The 18,926-nt window shown below is 49.8% G+C and overlaps 2 protein-coding genes across 11 annotated transcripts; one reads left to right on the forward strand and one right to left on the reverse strand.

The window, feature by feature from the left end:
- Positions 1–576: 576 nt before the first annotated feature.
- On the forward strand, positions 577–15,071 carry eps15l1b (epidermal growth factor receptor pathway substrate 15-like 1b). 10 transcript variants are annotated; one of them, XM_023965453.2, is made up of 23 exons: positions 577–693; positions 1,445–1,486; positions 1,570–1,659; positions 1,743–1,790; positions 1,934–2,029; positions 2,102–2,167; positions 2,243–2,368; positions 2,442–2,501; positions 2,584–2,838; positions 5,818–5,975; positions 7,415–7,577; positions 8,535–8,614; positions 8,765–8,837; positions 8,914–9,075; positions 9,175–9,372; positions 9,553–9,711; positions 9,870–9,987; positions 10,066–10,202; positions 10,290–10,350; positions 11,736–11,821; positions 12,580–12,646; positions 13,516–13,634; positions 14,155–15,071. In XM_023965453.2, exons 1-23 carry the CDS (start codon positions 667–669, stop codon positions 14,293–14,295), a joined length of 2,532 nt encoding a protein of 843 aa, XP_023821221.1. In that variant the 5' UTR covers positions 577–666; the 3' UTR covers positions 14,296–15,071. The 10 variants fall into 10 exon arrangements, with proteins under 10 accessions (XP_023821221.1, XP_023821222.1, XP_023821223.1 ...); XM_023965454.2 differs by having other exon boundaries at positions 12,583–12,646; positions 13,513–13,634; XM_023965455.2 differs by having other exon boundaries at positions 12,583–12,646.
- Positions 15,072–15,754: 683 nt separating this feature from the next.
- klf2b (Kruppel like factor 2b) lies at positions 15,755–18,447 on the reverse strand. Its single transcript, XM_004079466.5, has 3 exons — positions 17,649–18,447; positions 16,601–17,501; positions 15,755–16,496 (listed from the first exon to the last, which is right to left on the reverse strand). Exons 1-3 carry the CDS (start codon positions 17,718–17,720, stop codon positions 16,321–16,323), a joined length of 1,149 nt encoding a protein of 382 aa, XP_004079514.1. The 5' UTR covers positions 17,721–18,447; the 3' UTR covers positions 15,755–16,320.
- Positions 18,448–18,926: the final 479 nt, after the last annotated feature.

Here is an 18,926-nt window from a genome sequence, read left to right on the forward strand (position 1 = left end):
GAGGGCCATGTTTACAGCATCGTCTACCGATCTCTTGGCTCGGTATATGTCTTATCTTATACCGGATTAGGTTTGGCTGTAGAATTCAGTGGGAAAAGGTTTGGTCCCTGCCCCAAAATATTTTATCACCAATAAAATTAAAGAAATTTCTTTCAGAATTCCTCATAAATTTTATCCAGTGAAACATTTCTTTACCAAGTTTATAAAAAGATCTGGACATAAACTGTTCATTTTGTCATTCCTCACCATAAACAGTGCCTCAACTTTTTGGGGTTTTGCTCCTTCACTCAAGTATTTTGGAAAGATTTGATACATTTTATAAGAACTCATCTATGTGAAGATCATAGATTATTCTGTGGGAATATCATTTTTGAATATTTTACACAAGAGAGACATAATGCAGAGAAAATATACATAGTTAATTTATGCTTAACCTGTTTTACATAGTTATTATTATGTTTTTTTTTTTTTTAATTTTTGTTCCATTATCTGGCGAACGTGCAAATTGTATTTTGCACACAGTGAGGAGTTTTGTATTTGGTATTTTGTAAGTGCAATATTTGTTAATAAAGTTTTTCAAAAAAAGACTTCCCAAGCGGGCGTGTCTCCTCTGGCGATATAACTCATTGGTGTCTTCCTCCGGACGCTTCCGGAACAGCAGGAAAGATGGCGGAGCTGCTGTCTGTCAGCCAGGTAAGAAGAGGGAAAAAGTCCCAAAAGTGGAAGTTCAGACGGAGGTTTGCAGGTTTCCCGCGTCACCGGTTCACTGCGGAGGCCGGAACGAAAACACGTCGGTTTGGGTCAAAGTTCGTCCAGTTTGGAAAGTTTTCCTGATTTCCCTCGGTCAACGAGCGAAGTAACGAAGTATCGAAGTAACGAAATCACTTCAGCTAACAAACCAGACGAACGTTACCGGATCATCTTCGCGTTACCGACACGTTCGCGCGAGGCAGTTAAGTCTGAGTGATGCTGACGTAATGTGTGTTGTGTTTGTTGGTGGTGTAGTTGCTTCTGTTTGAGGGTTTTTTGTTGTTGTGTGAATGAACACATGAACCATCACATCAGTCTTTAACGTGAGTCCCAGGTGTTGTTTTTCTCACATTTGTGTTGTTTTTCTCACATTTGTGTTGTTTTACCTCATATTTGTGTTGTTTTTCTCACGTTTGTGTTGTTTTCTGTCATTTTCCACCTCCACCTTGTTTCATTTCCATCAGTTGATTAAATGCAGGCGTTCTTTTTGGTGGCGTTCACCTGAACGTCCCTGTACCTGACCTGATGAAGTATTAAGGGGGGGGGGGTCACGTCTGTTAGCGGCTGATGGGACGCTTCAAAAAAGCGTAAAGGATGAGACCGTAATGTTGTGACGTTGTCCCGTCTTCACGTCCAGCACCTGGCGGTTTCCTGTTGATGATGTCACGTTTCTCAGGTGTTTTCTCTTTTCCAGATGTCAAATGGAAACGCCGCGTATGAACTTTACTACCGACAGGTAAAGTTTTCACTTCACTCCTTTCCTGTTTGATCCCATCTTCTGTTGAACTAATGAAGACCCGTCGGTTCTTTCCCGCCTAGTTGGACCCGGGAAACACGGGGAAAATATCTGCAGCCGAGGCGGCACAGTTTCTGAAGAAGTCCGGCCTGCCAGACAGCACCCTGGGAAAAGTAGGTCCCACGCGTGTTTGGTTCAGCCCAAACCCTCCTGGACTTGGCGAGGCCCCTCTAACCTCGTCTTCTCTCCTCTTCAGATTTGGGATTTGGCCGATTCGGATCGGAAAGGCTTTTTGGATAAGAAGGTAAAGCCGACCCGGCGGTAGACGTGCCGACCCGGCGGTAGACGTGCCGACCCGGCGGTAGACGTGCCGACCCGGCGGTAGACGTGCCGACCCTGTGGTAGACGTGCGTGACGCTGATGCTCTCTACCGTCCTCCGTTCCCAGGGTTTCTTCATCGCTTTGAGGCTTGTGGCGTCGGCCCAGGCAGGAAATGATGTCAGCCTGAGCAACCTCAGCCAGAGTGCAGCGGTGCCTAAATTCGTAAGTGTTTGCCGCTCTAACCCGGTTCTCTGGTCGCAGCCGTCGGTTCTTCATGTGGTTGTGTGATCACAGAGCGATACCAGCAGTCCGTTGACCCGGAGCTCTACGTTGGCGTCCGACCCTCAGTGGGCCATCAGAGTGAGTGGCGAGGTTTCATGTGGTCTGGGTGTGCGACTGCGAGCGTCTCACCTCTGTCTTCTCCCTCCATAACAGCCGGATGAAAAGGGGAAGTTTGAGGGAATATTTGAGAGTCTGTCGCCGGTTCAGGGTCTTCTGTCCGGAGACAAAGTCCGACCCGTTTTGATTAACTCCAAGCTCCCTCTGGATGTGCTGGGAAAGGTACAGTTCTCAGTGATGTGGAGCGGCTGCTTCAGCCTTGGGGGGTCTCTGTGACCGAATGTCTGCTCTGTAGATCTGGGACCTCAGTGACGTGGACAAAGATGGACATTTGGACAAGGAGGAGTTCATCGTGGTGAGGCGGATGTTCCTTTCCTCTTACGTTGATGAGGTGGATTGAAAAGTGTTTGCTCGCTGACGGTTCTGCACTTTGGCAGGCCATGCATCTCGTGTACCGAGCCATGGAGAAGGAGGCCGTTCCAGCCAGCTTACCCGCCAACCTCATCCCGCCTTCTAAGAGGAAGAAGTCGGCCATGGCGCTCCCGGGCGCCGTGGCGGTGCTGCCCTCGCTTTCGGGTCTGCTGTCGAGCCCGGTGACTCTGAAGGAGACGCTGCTGAGCTCCTCTCCAGCTCCTGCCAGCGCCAGCGCCGCCAAACTGTCACCAAAACCCTCCTTCAAGTCCAGCTCAGAGGTCAGTCGCCTTCTGCTCCCCGGAAGATTCTTGTGTCACTTTTTTAAATCCAAACCAAATAAAAATATCAGCTTTTATTTGCTCACTTAAATGCAAAACCTTTGTTTTAAGTCCTTTCTAAACTCAGCATTTGTAAAGCAGATGCTGTGAAAACCGTCTCTGTTTCTCCACTGAACTATGCAGCAGGTGAAGGAGGGAGAAACGGGATTTCCTGGACTTTCTGCCCGCGGCTCATACTTCACTCTGTTTGTAGTTAATTCAGTTCAGCTAAAAATATCAATATATTTGGGTCATTTTCCTAATATGAGCCTGAAACTTGTGGGATGAGCGTTTGTTTTCCTTGGCCGTTCTCCAGCTGGAACCGGTTCTTCCGGAGCAGCTTGTAGACTTTTGCAGAACTGCCAGTTTGTAGTCTGACGCTTCACAAACAGGAAAACCAGTTTATCCACATTGCTGAGAAGCTTCTGTTCGTCTCACCTTCTGGAAAAAAAAAACACTTCCTTGAAAGGAAAGAAAAGCTGCACGTCAAAAAGACCGAATCCGGGAAAGGAGGTCGTTTGAGTTTTGCAGAATTTCTTTTTGTTTGATGGAAAATAAACATTTATCTCCTACAAACAAACAGGAATTCTGTCGCAGGCCTGTAACTTCTTTTAAAGACAGCTTTTCTATCCTCAACCTGTTGGAGCTGGTTGTTTGCATGAAAAACACCCGTCCACACCCTTAATCAGTCAGGCTGCTCTTCTCCGCCATGACCAAAGAGCTGTCAGAGGACACCCGGGACAGGATTGTAGAAAGGAAACCTGGAGAACTGATTGATGATCTGGGGGGGTATTCCAGAAGACCCGTTTAAACTAGCCTGACTTTAAGCCTGAACTCTGGCTGAAATCCGCCTGAACTTGCTTACTCTGGGTATGTCGGTTCCAAAAGACCGGGTATGAGTTGGTGTAATTACGCTCCACTTGGTAACCCTGGGTTAATGCACGTGCACAGCAGGTACATAAAGACATTCTCAATAGATCGCCGATTTCTGGAGTCACCATGGAAACGCGTGGAGAAAAAAAGAGAGCGCTATACTTTAGTGAGACGGAGTCTGAGATTTTAATGTCGGCTAATGAAGATTATAGGTCCATCAAAAAAGTAACACAGCTGCATCATCAAAAGAAAGAGTTTCTGTTTGGAGAAAAAGAACAGACAAAGTAAACGCACGAGTTTCTATCTCATTTCTATTTTCATTGCGATGCATGTTTATATAAATTATCTAACTTAAATTAATTCAATTGGTAACAAGTAAATTAGTTATTTTTTTCAACCTAATTTCTTACGTCTATCAAACTCAATAATTGTTTATACAACTCAAATTTACATATTTATCTAACTAAATGTAATTTTACTCCAATTCAATTACGGTAAATGTTTTTCCATCTTAATTTATTGTACTTCTTGAACTCTCATATGTCTACGTTTGAGGCTGGAGATATTCTTATTTTTATAACAAAAAAATGAATGAAACAAAATGGATTTGAGTCAAATAACCATATACCATATCGCTGAATTTATCATTATTATACCATACAGTAGGGTTGCTATATAAACTCATCATCCTCTCCCTCCCTCTCACTCATGGTGCAGAAAGAATTAAACATAGTTGGACAAAATAACTCGGCAAAACACAGTAAAACAGCTAAACAACTAAAAAAAGCCACACTTAAACCCAAATCCGTCCAGACAGGCAAAGGGAATGGTATCCCACAATCCCTTGCGGTGCCGATCTAACAGCAGCACCAAAGTTGCACCTACTGAATTGAATTAATTTGAATGAAAGTAAAATAAATGTCTGATAACTACGTGTTATTTTTAAGCTGACTGAATAAAAAAATTATTTATCTTAACTGAAGCAAATAATTAAATTAGATCAAAGTAAAAAGTTTATCTTTCCAACATCCATATGTGGTCTTATCACCCTCTCACGGTGGAAAAAGTATTATCTGAGCTTCTTCATCCACTAAATCATCTTCAAATGGACACGCCATGCTGCTTCACCTCTCTGTAAACAAACTAACCTTCAACTAAACCTGCTCCAGACCAGGTTAGGTTCAGAGCATGAGTTGCTATGGCAACTTGACATACCCTGAAACATACCTCTGTTTCTGGAACCGAAAGCTGAGGTTATCAACTTCCTTAGCCTCAAACTTACCGTGGGAGCTAGCATAACCTGCTTTCTGGAATACCCCCCCTGAAGGACACTGGGACCACAGTAACAAAGTGGCACACAACGTTCTGCACAACTCCACAGGTCCAGAATATGTCCAGACTTATCCAAGTTCTCCAGAGGCCAGCTGGATGATTGAGAGATGGTCATGTGAGATGGTCATAAACACCACTCATCGTGTTTGAAAGAACACCACCACCGTAGCCACTGTGGAGCATGGGGGTGGAACCATCATGGTTTGGAGCTGCTTTTCTGTAAAAGGTAACAGGACGACGGATCCGTGTGAAGGACAGGATGAATGGAACCATGGATGGAGATGTTTTTGACCAAAACCTCCTTTCGACAGTGAAAGCAGTGAAGATGAAAAATGTGTGGGTCTTTCAGCATCACAATGATCCCAAAGACATTGCCATGGCAACCAAGGAGTGGCTACGTAAAAAGCATTTCCAGGGTGAACCTCCATCCCATAGAGAATCTGTGGAGGGAGTTGAATGTCTGGGTATTTCAGCAACAGCCCATAAAACACCCCAGGAGCAGATCTGCATGGAGGAAGCCGCTGAAGCGCTTTCATTCATTTTCCAGCAGCATCATTTGTGTCAGTTCTAAAACAAACAGGAACCGAAACCGAAACCATTTGTCAGGAAAACAGTTTGATTTCAGAGTAAAATGCTGGCATATTTTTCTGATCTATACGTTGTCTCGCATCATGGCGTGATGGGCGTGTCTGGGACGTACTGAGCATTGATGTCTGCTGTGGCTTTGTCCTCCAGCCAGAGGTGAAGTGGGCGGTTCCCGCGGCCGACAGGGCCAGGTACGAGGACCTTTTTAAGAAGACGGACACGGACAACGACGGCCTCGTCACCGGGGGGGACGTCATCGAGATCTTCATGCAGTCCACGCTCTCCCAGACCATGCTGGCTCAGATATGGTGAGGTCACATGTCGGTTTTAGCGCCGATGCAGCCACGATCGCAATCAATTTCTTCTATATTCCCCCCTAAATATGAATGCAGACTTTTAATAGAAATAATCTGTTTTCTTCGTTTGTCGCTGTAAAAATGGGGACGGAGTGAAAAAATAAACAGTTTAAAATTTTAACCTGAAAATGTAGTCAGAAAAGGTGAGTTTTCTGCTTTCTAGTGAAGAGAGGGTCTTCTGTGGTTTCTGTTTGGTAAATGGCATATACTTATATACTTATATAGCGCTTTCTGCCCTCTTTCAAAGGCCCAAAGCGCTTTACGGTCACACACACATTTACACACACATTCACACACACATTCACACACTGGTGGCGGCTCCGCTGCCAAACACTGGCGCCAACCTCCCACCAGAGGCAAGGTGGGGTTCAGTGTCTGGCCCAAGGACACTTTCACTCATGGGAGTGCAATCGAACCTGCAATCTTACGATCATGGGTCGACCGCCCTACCGCTGCACCACGGCCGCCCAATGGGACTTATAATATTCCTTACACCTCTTGCATGCTTTTCCCCCTCTGGATGCCATTTGTCTATTTTTCTGCCATAAAGTTTTAACAAACTCCACCTATAGTCACAAAATATCACAATCCAAGCAGAAACATTTTCATTTTACTGTGAAATGTCGGGTTCTCTGTCTATTTTCCAAATACCAAGTGTATCTTAAAAAAAACTTTTCAGAAAATGTGCAAACAACAGAGATAAATGTAATGTTTTCAGATTAAAATGCAGCCTCCTGCCCTTGTGTACAGTTCCTAAAAGGGTTTTCAAAATACAAGACAGACAGAAATCATCCGCGGTTCTGATGTTATGTGAATATTTTCACAAACATAGAAGATAAAGAGAACTTTTAGAATGAAAATGCAGGAAAGTTTCAGTTTTAGTGGTTTTAGTGGTCTTAGCCGATCCAAGAAGCAGGTTCTGTCCAGCTGAGGAACATATTCTCATCCACAGCTGCAGCTGAGACCCATGGTGGGTCAGCTGAGACCCATGGTGGGTCAGCTGAGACCCATGGTGGGTCAGCTGAGCTACCGTCAGCTTTTCCAGCTGATTGGACATTTCTGTCAAGTTTTTCTACAATCAAACGTCCGTACAGATGTCAAAGGTAAAGCACATGGCAGAGGAGGTCGTGTCGGCAGAGAGAAGGCTGGACTCCGTTGACCGGGCCTTGTTTGTCATCCAAACCCATTTTGGTTTGTTCGCTCCACCTTGTGGACGCTTTTAATCATTGCTTTTCCACAAAAGTGTTGATGGTTTTCTATGTTTTTGTCTTTGACCTTTGACCCACCCAGACCTGGAAATCCCGACTAGGACCCTGAAACGGAGAGTCTCCAACAGCAGAGCATGTAAATGGAGGAGCATAAACCCGATTCCCTCCTGTTTTTTCTTTCAGGGGACTTGCCGACACAAAGCACACGGGGAAGCTGACCCGGGAGCAGTTCTGTTTGGCCATGCACCTGATCCATCAGAAGAGCACCAAAGGCATAGACCCCCCCTCCAGTCTGACTCCAGACATGATCCCCCCTTCAGAAAGAACCGAATCCTCCATGGACCTCGTGAGTCGTCCCGTATCTGTCAGCCAGCCGTATTCTGCCTCTCAGGGTTCCTGCTGCAGAACCTTCCTTCATGGTCACCTTTGCTAACGTCGGTTCCCGGGTTTAAGCTTTTGCTTTTTGAGCTTTCTCCTGTCCCGTCCAACAGAACTTTTCGGGTTTTCTGTCTTCTGTGAGACCAGGATTTGGGTCAGCAGATGCAGATAGAGAGTAGTTCCACTCTTTGACTGAAGGTGGCAGCGTTGTTCCGTGTTATTCTGTGAAGCACAAAGTGAAAAAGAAAAACCTGCATTTCAGCGCCTGCTCAATTCCTGGTGTTATGTTACACTTTAACCACAATAAATACTGTATTTAGCAGAAAAAACTTTAACATTTAACTGGATTACTTTACAACAGGAAAAATAAAATCTGTGAGTTTAGCATCCATTAAGGAAAGAATAATCTGTCATGAAACGTGTGCAGGCTACCAGAAGTTAAAAAAAATCCTTTGAGATCAAAGATGAACGGAGGATTGAGTCTTTCATGTCATCTGCTTTGTGGTGACATGCTCTTATTCTGACAGAGACCTTCAGGAAGCATCCGTTTCAGACCGACTGCTGTCTGCGCAGACGTTAAACTCTGAGAAAAGTTTGTCTGAAAGTCACAGAATACAATGACCCCCCCCCCCCCCCCAAAACACACACACACCAGTATAGATCCGGACAAAGGAGCGTCTCCCCCCCCCCCCCCCCCCCCCCCCCCTTTCTCACACCGGAGAACAGGGACATTGAATGATGGGATGGCGTGATCCTGTCGCCGCACCGGCCTCACCTCTGCACTTTGGGTCCTGTTTTTTTCTCATGTCGGTTCTGTAGTCCTCCCTCTCTGGGGGGTTTCCACACCTGTTCTCTGGTTAGAAACCCCCCCCCGCGGTTCTCTCGTTCCAGTCTTTCAGCTTTGTCTCCGTGTTTCTGGCCTCAGGAAAGCTTAACGGGCTCGCTGGAACTGACGGGCGTCAAAGACCTGGACGACCTCAGCAAGGAGATCGCTCATCTGCAGAGGTGAGGCCCCGCCCCCAGGTCTCCTCTGAAGACTCGTGAACCTTGAATTTCGACTTGACTCGTCTGCTTGTCATCTTTGGTGCCTACTGACAACAGAAAAAAAGGAACTCTGAACCCAGATCGATGTCCTTTCCTTGCTCTTCCTCACAGGGAGAAGTTCATCCTGGAGCACCAGATTCAGGAAAGCGAGGAAGCCCTCGTGCAGAAAAACGGGGATGTTCAGGTGGGGCTGGGGGGTCGGCGGGGAGCTGCTGCTGTGCTGATGAACAGCAGTGAAGCGTGTCTGTTGTCGTCTTCAGAGCATGCAGCACGACGTGGAGCAGGAGAGCAGCGGCCTGCAGGACCTGGAGTCCCAGCAGCGGGACGCTCGGGGTCGACTGCAGGAGATGGAGCAGCAGCGCTCCAAGCTGGACGGGATGCTCCATGACGTCAAACACAAGTGCCAGGAGGAGAGCCAGCTGGTAAGAGCGGCGCCCCCCTCCCATGACGTCAGGGTTCAGGTTCAGACTCTGGTTAGGATCTGCTGAAGAACAGAGATGGATGGGCTTGTGTGGTTTCAGATCGCATCCATGCAGAGCCAGATCCGCTCCCAGGAGGCGGAGCTCCGCACTCAGGAGGACGAGCTGAGCCGCACCAAGTCGGAGCTGAGCCGGCTGCAGGCGGAGGAGGCCCAGCTGGAGCAGAGGCTGCTCTCCACACGCATCCAGCTGGAAACCATCGTGAAGTCGCTCAAAGGCACGCAGGGGGAGATCAGCCAGGTCAGTGCAGACGTCAGGAGGAAGCGGCGTGGAGGCGGGGCTTGGTTCACCTCCATGTCCGGCTGGTTTGTTAGAGGAAATCCTTCACAGCCCGTTCTCTGCTACAGGAGACAAACGGTCTGGATTTTTATCTTTACTGTCATGAAAAAGTCATTTCTGAGTTTCTATGTTCTGTGTAAGGCTCGCACTAAGCTGACCATGATCCAGGAGAACCAAAGAGAAATCACCAAAACCATCGAGGAGTACAACAGCGCTTTGAGCAGCATCAGCAGCGGGAACCTCGGCAACCTGCCGGACCTGAGCGACGGCTTCATGGAGAACGGGAGTCTCCGAGCTCCGGTCAGAGACGCCCTGATCCCAAACTCTTCATTCTGTACCTTAGATGTTTTTGTGAATACATTTGTCATGTCAAGATAAACTGTAGAACTTCCTGAAGCTCTTTGATGCTCCTCCAGAACATCATGAGTCTGTACTTATCGGCTGCGTCTCCTGGACAGGTTCTTCAGGACGACTCTTTCAAGGCGAGGATCGCCATGTTCAACAGCAGCGCCCCCAAAGAACCCGCAGCAGACCCCTTCCAGATAGAAGACCCCTTCAGATCAGACCTCCTCAAAGGTTTCTAGTCCTCCTGATGGTTTTGCTGTTATCTGCTGAGTCAGCGCTCCTTTGGATGATGGTCTTGTCCTTTTCCAGATCCGTTTGGAGACGATCCTTTCAAAGAAAGCGATCCCTTCAAAGGAGCATCAACCGAAGACTTTTTTAAGACGGACAGGTCGGACCTGTTTGGGTCTGCGGACCCGTTTGCTAAAAGACCCGTCCCGCCGCTCAAGGTAGGATGTCTCCGTATCCAGAGGGATGAACAGCGTTTTCCTGGACTCCAGTGACTTTTGGGTTCCTGATGTTGTCCTCTGTTTCAGCCGAGCGCCTTCAGCAGCAGTGAACCTTTCTCCTCCACCGGACCAAAGCCCAGAGACTCTGGTACGCCCTCATGTCCCCCTCATGTCTCCTCCATGTCTCCTCCATGTCTCCTCCATGTCCCCCTCATGTCTCCTCCCTGTCCCCCTCATGTCTGCTCCATGTCTCCTCCATGTCCCCCTCATGTCTCCTCCATGTCCCCCTCATGTCTCCTCCATGTCCCCCTCATGTCTCCTCCCTGTCCCCCTCATGTCTCCTCCAATTCTCCTCCATGTCCCCCTCATGTCTCCTCCATGTCCCCCTCATGTCTCCTCCATGTCCCCCTCATGTCTCCTCCATGTCCCCCTCATGTCTCCTCCATGTCCCCCTCATGTCTCCTCCAATTCTCCTCCATGTCCCCCTCATGTCTCCTCCATGTCTCCTCCATGTCCCCCTCATGTCTCCTCCATGTCCCCCTCATGTCTCCTCCAATTCTCCTCCATGTCCCCCTCATGTCTCCTCCATGTCTCCTCCGTGTCCCCCTCATGTCTCCTCCATGTCCCCCTCATGTCTCCTCCATGTCCCCCTCATGTCTCCTCCATGTCTCCTCCGTGTCCCCCTCATGTCTCCTCCATGTCCCCCTCATGTCTCCTCCATGTCCCCCTCATGTCTCCTCCATGTCTCCTCCGTGTCCCGTCCCTGTGTCCTCCATGTTTGATGTTTTCCCGTTCCATGACGGCGGTGGCGTGGCGAGCACACTGCACCTCTTGTCTCCTCCTTTTCCGCTCCTCATGAGTCTGTTACTGGACTCAGAACTGGTCCTGGAATCCATCTCAAAGACCCGTTCTTTGCTGCCCCATGTGACGCAGTACTTAATACTTTGGGGGGTCAAACAGTTTTTACTCTCAGGTTTCAGGTTTTCCTGTGGTTTGTCCTATTTTTAGTTCCCTGCATTCACATTTAACCACCGGCCTACTAAAAATACTCCCCTGCTCCTGGAAAAACAGGAGGCCTGGAGAAGCCAAACGGAAACTCTGTGACTGGTTCCTCACTGGAAGACACTGTTGCTCCTTCAACCACCCCCCCACATTTACCTGTGCTGAGGAGGCGCTGTGCCTCATTTGCTGCAGAAGTTGTTTTCAGTTTCTGCCGATGGACGCTCCGTCACCGTCCTGACACAGAGGCGGGACTGTGAACCCGAGTGGAGACGGCGATGAATGAGGCCTTCTCATGGCGCCAAATACAGCGGCCCGCTGGCAATGTGCCGTCCTGCTGGCGATTGTCGTTTTTAGCTGTTGGTCTCCCCCCACGGCACTGTTCTGGGCCGAGTTGTCCGTTTTAAACCTGAACTGCAAAGGGTTCTGCTGACTGGAAGCAGGAGGTGTTTGCTGCTGCAGAACTGGGGGGTCACTGCCCACCCCCCAGCTCAGAGCCTGATGCATGTCCAAAGTCTAAACTGTTTCCCACAGATGTGTTTGGGAAGGCGGATCCCTTCAGAGGAAAGTCTTTTTCTGGGAGCAGCGCTGGGTTTGCCGACTTCAGTCACATGTCAAAGGTAAAGCTCTGCAACCGTCAGACCGAAGAACAGCGGTACCGGTGTCGACCCGTTTTATTTGTAATTCTGAAGGATGGTCAAAAATCCATCCGCCACGTTCTTAAAGCGGATGCTCCGACTGCTGAACTGAAACCCACAAACTAGCAAAGCTAAGAAAAAACAAAAGTGTTTGGAAAGTTTCTTTTGGTAGAGAAGAAGATCCTTCCACTTCAGAATAAAAGCTGCTCTTACCAAACAAAAACCAGGAGTCTTTACTCCAGATATGGATTCATAGTGACGGTTGTTCCCACACCCCATAATAATAATGCAGAGTATTCAGCCGTTGGCTGTCTGTCAGGATGCTGAATCTTCTTTATTATTATATCTTCAGAAAATACCAGTTACAGTGAATGTTTTTTTTTCTTTGTTCGTTGAACGAGGCTGAAGTTGGCGTCTGCTTTTTTTTTTTAGCTTCCACTTGGACAGTAATGGTTACGGGAAAATCTAGATCCCGTTTGAGTGGTTCCTACATGAAATCTAGTGAACAGAAGAAGTTTAAAGGAGCTGCAGAAATGTCAGAGGATGAAGATAAATTTACCATGAAAAGTGAAACTGGAAGAGAAAACAAATCAGACTCCGACTTTGGCCGAAAATAATGTCCGACATAAACCGATCTGTGGCCTGAAAAAGGTTGGAGACTCTGGTCTGGGGGAGAGCTCCACAAACCAGGGTGATTGTGTCTTATCTGGTGGTTCTGATGGTTCTGGTCTCTCTTTCAGCAGAAGCCGGATGCTCCCGGCCTCACGCCAAAGAAGAGTTTGCCCAGCAGGCCTGCACCTCCTTACGGTAATTTCTGTGTGTGAAGCCGTTCCTCCAGCTGTTGAAGCGGCGCGTGACGCGTTCAGCCCTTTAAGGTCGCTGCTGTTGCGTAACGTGAGTGAGGGCTGCAGAAGCAGCAGCTTCCTCAGCGAGCTGTGAGATTGCAGAAATACTGCGCTCTACGTTGACGTTGGGAGCAGCAGAGAGGCTGAAGCTTCAGTGTGGAGGGTGTCACTCTGTGAACGGACAGCGTTTTCTTGATTTGCTCATCTCACTTCCGCCGTGTGTGAGAAGTGTCTCCACACCTTCAGCACATTCCCAGGCCCCGTCTTTCCGCTGTGACTTCGCACTTTTTCTGTAAGCAGAAGCAGCAGCCTGAGAAAAAACGAGTCTTCCTCGTTGCTCCGCCCCCACAGACCGTGGTCGAGCGTTTGCCATCCAGCTGATTCTGGAGCTGGGCCCCGACTGGAAACGAGAAGTGAGCAGCCGTGCTGCCTTCTCAGCGAGCTCTAAACTGTTGACCTACAACCTGCTCGCCTCTGTGGAGCTCTGACCAACCAGATCCAGAGCGTCCAAACTCTCCCCGATAGCCGCCGGCGAGCGAGCGCGCGCTTCAGGAAAACGCGTCTGATACGAGTTCATGAGCAGGCTACAGAGGGCAGGGCGGGTCCCGCTGTACCATCGTGTCAGAGAACAGCCGCGCTCTGCATGTTTGAGTTTCAATGCATCACTGAGCTTTACTCAGAGATGTGGTTAACACCTCCTTTGAAGCCTCGGTTCCCCGGCTTGACTGCTCCCCGTCCCCCCAGCTGTGGGCTTCCTGTGCACTGTTTTTCTCAGAGAACTCCTGAATGTTATCACCCAGAGCCACTCCTGACGTGTGTCTTCTGCAGTAGGACTGCTCGGTTCGATTCCCGCGGAGCCCGTACCGGCCGTTTGCTCCACAGCACTTGGGTGGAGCAGTCCGGCTGCGGCGTCCAGAGGCAGCCCCGTGGCCTCTGCAGGCTTGGGCTCCGTAAGTCCGTTTACCGCTGGTCTGCATGTGCTGCCCCCCTTCCCAGCACTCACTCCTCAGACGTCACAGAACCCGCCGGCCCCGCCCGCTTTATGCCCCCCCATCACTTTGTTGTCTGTCTGAATGGCAGCTGCAGTTGTAGGCAGGACGGACAGGGGTTCAAACCTCGGCCCGTTTAGCGGATCAGAGGCTATAATCTGATGCCGCGGGGCAGAGAGGACGCCCGGCCGTTGTCCTACGTTTGTGTTGCTCCGTCACGCCAGCATGCTGCTTCCAGCTGTGTGTGTGTTTCCCGCCAGGATGTGAAGGTGTGACGGTAGGCGGGGCACGCCGCCTCTGAGAGAGAATCTGTGAGGAGAGTGATTGTTCATGTCATGTCCGTTTGTGAGGCTGTTTCTGAAACTCGTCTGCTTTGCATGTCTCTGATTTGAAATCTGCTCTGTGGATATGTGACGGCGCTCACCCGGCGCTCACCCGGCCCTGACCCGGCCCTCACCTGTTCTCCGGTCCTCTGCTGCAGTTTGGAAGTGAGAGGCAGCAGCTGGAGTGGGCCAAGCGGGACGGCGAGCGCGAGGAGCGGCTGCGGCGGCTGCGGCTGCAGGAGCAGCAGGAGCTGGAGCTGGCCATCGCCCTCAGCAAGGCCGACACGCTCAACGCCTGACCCCGCCCCCACCGCCTCTGATGTCAGCACCACTGACGAGAGTTTCCTGCCTGGACCCAACTTTGCTCTGCTTCACCCATCAGTTCATGTTCCAAACGGCTGAGGGGGGGGGGGGGGGGGTCATCTCTGTACCTCCCCCCATTCTCTAAATCCGGTTTGTGTGTAGAATCGATGAATCTGTTGTGTGACGTCAAATGCACTTTAACTAGTTAAAGCTTTGGACACTCGGAGCGCCTGAAGCCGAATGAAGTGTAAATATTTTAGTGAAGGTTTTATGTTTGAGCTGAACAGACAGAAGGGAGTTCTGCTTCAGATGTTACAGGTTTGATCGACGTTTTGCATATTTATCGTTACTGAAGGACTGTGTGGAGGTCACGGGGGGGCCGCCGACCTTCGTTCTTCTGCTGAGATGTTTCCTTCTTTTGGTTGTCGTGACGTCTGGGAATCTTTCAGCGCTAAACGACAGAGAGCCTCTGAACAGCGATCGTGTTCGTGAAATGCTGCCTCGCACACGCAGACAGGCGTGTTGGGTTTTTGCACAGCATCGTTTCTGGGGAGTTGATCAGTTTTTGTGAAACATTCAGACACTAATGGGGTTTATTTATAACCATATCTGCGCTCTTTTCTTCAGAGTTACAGCATAAACGTGAACTTTTGCACTTCATGGATGCATTTACCGTAATGAAAATGTGGTGGAACATGATTCTGGTGTTTTACAGGGGAAGGACGGGGCTGAAGGTGTTATGTTTGGGTCACAAATAAAGTCTTCAACTGCACTGATGTGTTGTTTTTTCACTCTGTGCACGTGTGTGCCCGTGTTCTGCACCGATATTGGAACAAAAAAGTGAAATGAGAATGAGGCATTTGCATCTTCCAGGGCAGATATTTCAGTCCTGGTATGCGCTTCCTCTTTTTTTTCCCCAAATATGATTTTCATTTTTAGCGTGTCGACGGAGACATTTCTGTACCGTTTCCACGGCGGCTGGATGGGAATGGTGTCTCATGTTCTGAAGGAAACGGCTGGAGGAGCCGGGAACGCTCCCTGGCAGCATGGAGATGTCAGACGTGGACGGTCTGAAACTCCGGTGCACGCTGGCTGTATGTAATTGTAGCATTAAGGCTCTTTGATGTGCAGCTATAATTTCTACCCATCAGAAAGAGAGTCTCTGGGCTGCTGATGAGGGTTTGCTGTGCCCCTCTGTCCAGACGGTCTGGGCTCACTCTGTAATTATGGAGTTGGAGTGTTTGTATTTATAGGCTGAGCCCGTAACCGACTGGCCTACTGACTTGCAGCTGCAAAGCATCACTGGAAATGGAGTGGCCGGGTTTCAAACGTTTGCCTCAGCAGGATGTGTTTTTACAGGCTGGTGTTCTGCAGGGTTGTGAAACGGAGGGAGGTGGGTCCATCCACGTGTGTGAAAGAGGCGTGTTTGTCATGACAAAGCCCACAGACAGAAGGTTCAGATCCATCTTTTTAATATTTACAATAAATACACATTTTACAGTATAAAACTCATTATCTTAGTTGTATAAATTTAGGTAAAAAAGAATGCACAGGACGTCGAGCCCTGCTCGTGGACAGGAAGGCTGGATCCAAAGGCTCTCACACCACATCAGTTCCATGTGGAAGGCGGTTCCGCCACTGAGGCAGTTTAAAGAAACGTTGTCTCTGCGCGCGAGAAGCCTCCTGGGGGGCTTCTCCGCCTGTCGAGGGGGCCTTCTGAGGCCACGTCACTCCGTCTCAAAGACTTTTACAGTAGCACAGCCATAGAAAGGCACGTTTGTGTCAAACACAGCATTCCAGTTGTGTCAGAGAGGATACACAGGGCCAGCCCCTTCACGGTCCGCCTGCTCTTAAGCAAACCAAACTTCTAAAGCTTTTTATACAACCAAAGTAGTACCAGCTACGTTATTACAAAATAACACTAAAACTTCTTCAATAATATATAAAAATGGCCAAGTGGAGAGCATTTAAATAAAAATACAGTTGAGACGCAGTTAAAAAAAGGAATCCAAAGTCCTCCTTCACATGTGCCTCTTCATGTGAAGCGCCAAATGGTCAGACCTGGAGAAGGCGCGCTCACACAGGTGGCACTGGAACGGCCGGTGTCCGGTGTGTTTCCGGAAATGACGGGTCAGCTCGTCGGAGCGGGCGAATTTCCAACCACAGCCCTCCCAGCTGCAGTGGTATGGCTTCTCACCTGCGTGGAGAGAAACGGGAATGCGTTAGCTCAGAGGGAAGGGGGGTTTGGAAGACTGTGCGTCATTACGCGCAGATGCGCCTCTCTGTCTGTTCAGAACTCACCGGTGTGGGTTCGCAGGTGTGCCTTCAGGTGTGAACTCTTGGTGTAGGTTTTCCCGCAGCCGGCGAAGGTGCAGGTGTGCGTCGCCGTGCGCTTCCGCGGCCACGTGCGGCGGCCCCGTTTGGGTTTGGACTCCAGCAGCTCGAGCGGGGAGGAGGGAGGCGTGAGCATCACCCGCTGCGCGCCCGGCTGCAGGCTGAGCCCCTCGTCATACATGACAAAGCCGGAGTGCGGAGCGTGGAAGGACATCTGCATCTGCGGAGCCTGGCCGTGGTGCTGGAAAGCCGCGGGCGCGTGGTACTTCTGCTGGAAGTTCATGGGCGGGCACAGCTGCGCCTGGCAGTCCGTGCCCCCCTGGTCATCGGGGCTCAGAGGGGGCGTCATGCTGCTGGCTGCCCGCGGAGAGATGGCCACTCTGGGCTGCTCGAAGGACATCATGCAGGAAACGTTTCCCTCCTGCTTGATCTTGCTGCAGCTCTGAGGCACCATGCCCATGACGGGCCCGTAGCTGTCCATGGGGGGCTCGACCTTGATGTTTTCAGGGCGGGGGAAGTGGAAGAATCTCCCCTGCGCGCCGGGGTTGCGCGTAATGCCAAAGCCGTTGGCTCCTTCGGAACGGAGGAGCTCCGTCATGAGGCTGGCGCCGTACGGGGGTGGCGGGGAGCGGTGCTCCTCCGCGGGGAACGCTGGCGCGGCGCCTCCAGCTGTGTACATGCTGGGGTCAGAGGCGCCGAAATATTCTCCTGCGCCGTCGGAGCCCGTCGTGTTGGAGAGAATAAAATCCAGATCGAGGTAATTACTCAGATCCTCGTCGTCCTTTTTGCTGATATTGTCCAGACTTTGTACCATTTCAAGCATGGAGCAGTTTGTTGGGACTAATTTGTCCATGTCCCCCTTCCACCTCTGCGGAGAGACGAGCAGCGTGAATAAACTCACATTAACAGAACAAATGAAGCTTTCAGATCAACATTTCTTCAACTAAACAAAGCTTTGTCACAGGCGCAAAAATCGAGTTTTTTCAAACTGAAACAAATCAAATGTGAAACTTACGTTTTCCCAGTTTTTTTCTCTCTGGTTTGAGAAAGTGGAGAAGGAGGGCAGCATCACTCCGGATAGGGCCATCGTTTGGAAGCTGAAGTCTGAAATCTTCTTAAAATTCTGTTGAGTGGAGCTGCAGCAGCGCCAGAATCTGCGCTATTTGTTTTCCCAACACTCTCCACAGCTGCGCTCCAAGATCATGAACAAGTTTGAAAAGTGGAAGGAGGTCCTCCAGACCTTATAGTCACTAAGCTCCGCACGGGCGACCAATTGTGAGAGCTCAGGAAACAACGTAGTCTGGTAAATTTAGCCCTTTATAAAGCGAACGTGCAGCTGCCGGCCTCAGTGCGCTCTGTGACAGCCGAGGCAGCGCACAGCAGCCTATAAAGTAAGGACCTCCCCCAGACTGACGCCCTCAAGAACTACCCACCTGAGGAAAGGTTTGGAAAGAAGTTTCTGCGTGTAAACACACACAAACGCCATGGCAACCAGAGGTCCTTGCGTAATGCGACATGAGTAACAACCCCGATGACAGAAGCTGCTGGAAGCCGAGGTGCAGCGCAGATGAGCGGCGTGTCGTTCCCTTAATCATTACGGAGGAGGCGTCAATGAAACCGAAATAAAAAGATAAAGACATGCTTTAGATCCTCTGATCTCTTGCTCACCTTTCCTCACATTTTCTTCTTAGAGGCAAACCGCAGATCTTCAGACCTGTTTTCCTGCCTTCTATATCATTATTACTGTGATTGTTGTTCTTCAGGTTAACTGTATTCTGACCCCCTCCCGCATCCACCTGCGCCCCGCTCCCGCCTCATTGTCATGCGTCGAGATGCTTTTTGTCCCGGCGCAGCGGGCATGCGCAAACAGGCGCCAGGCGCGTCCGAGGCGGCTCCAGACGCGGCTCCGCTCCTGCCGTAAACACGGTTACAGGTAGCGCTTCATTCACGTGTAAATGAGCGCGCGGGGGCCGCGCGGTGTCCATGGGGGCCACATTTCCATGACAGATCAGCTTGTTTGCCGTCGCTGTCTGTCTCGCAGACTCTGGTTTCTTACATTCCTTTGGTTTGACTGTTTTCCCAACAGGAAAACATGTTTTTGTGCAATATTAAAGCTCAGCTCTTTGTGCGTCTTGATCCCCAGACTTACCCAGAAATGTTTGGGGCTTTACATCCACAGACAGGCTTGGCTTAACGAGGTTGGGAATGAAAACCAATTTAGATTTAAGCCCAATAAGCAGGGCTCTCTGCTTTTCAAAGGCTTCCGTTGTGCAGAGAAGGAGCTCCAAAACTG

The sequence above is a fragment of the Oryzias latipes genome, chromosome 17 (genome assembly GCF_053564925.1).
Source record: "Oryzias latipes strain Hd-rR chromosome 17, Olatipes_Hd-rR_3.1".
Classification (NCBI taxonomy): domain Eukaryota; kingdom Metazoa; phylum Chordata; class Actinopteri; order Beloniformes; family Adrianichthyidae; genus Oryzias; species Oryzias latipes.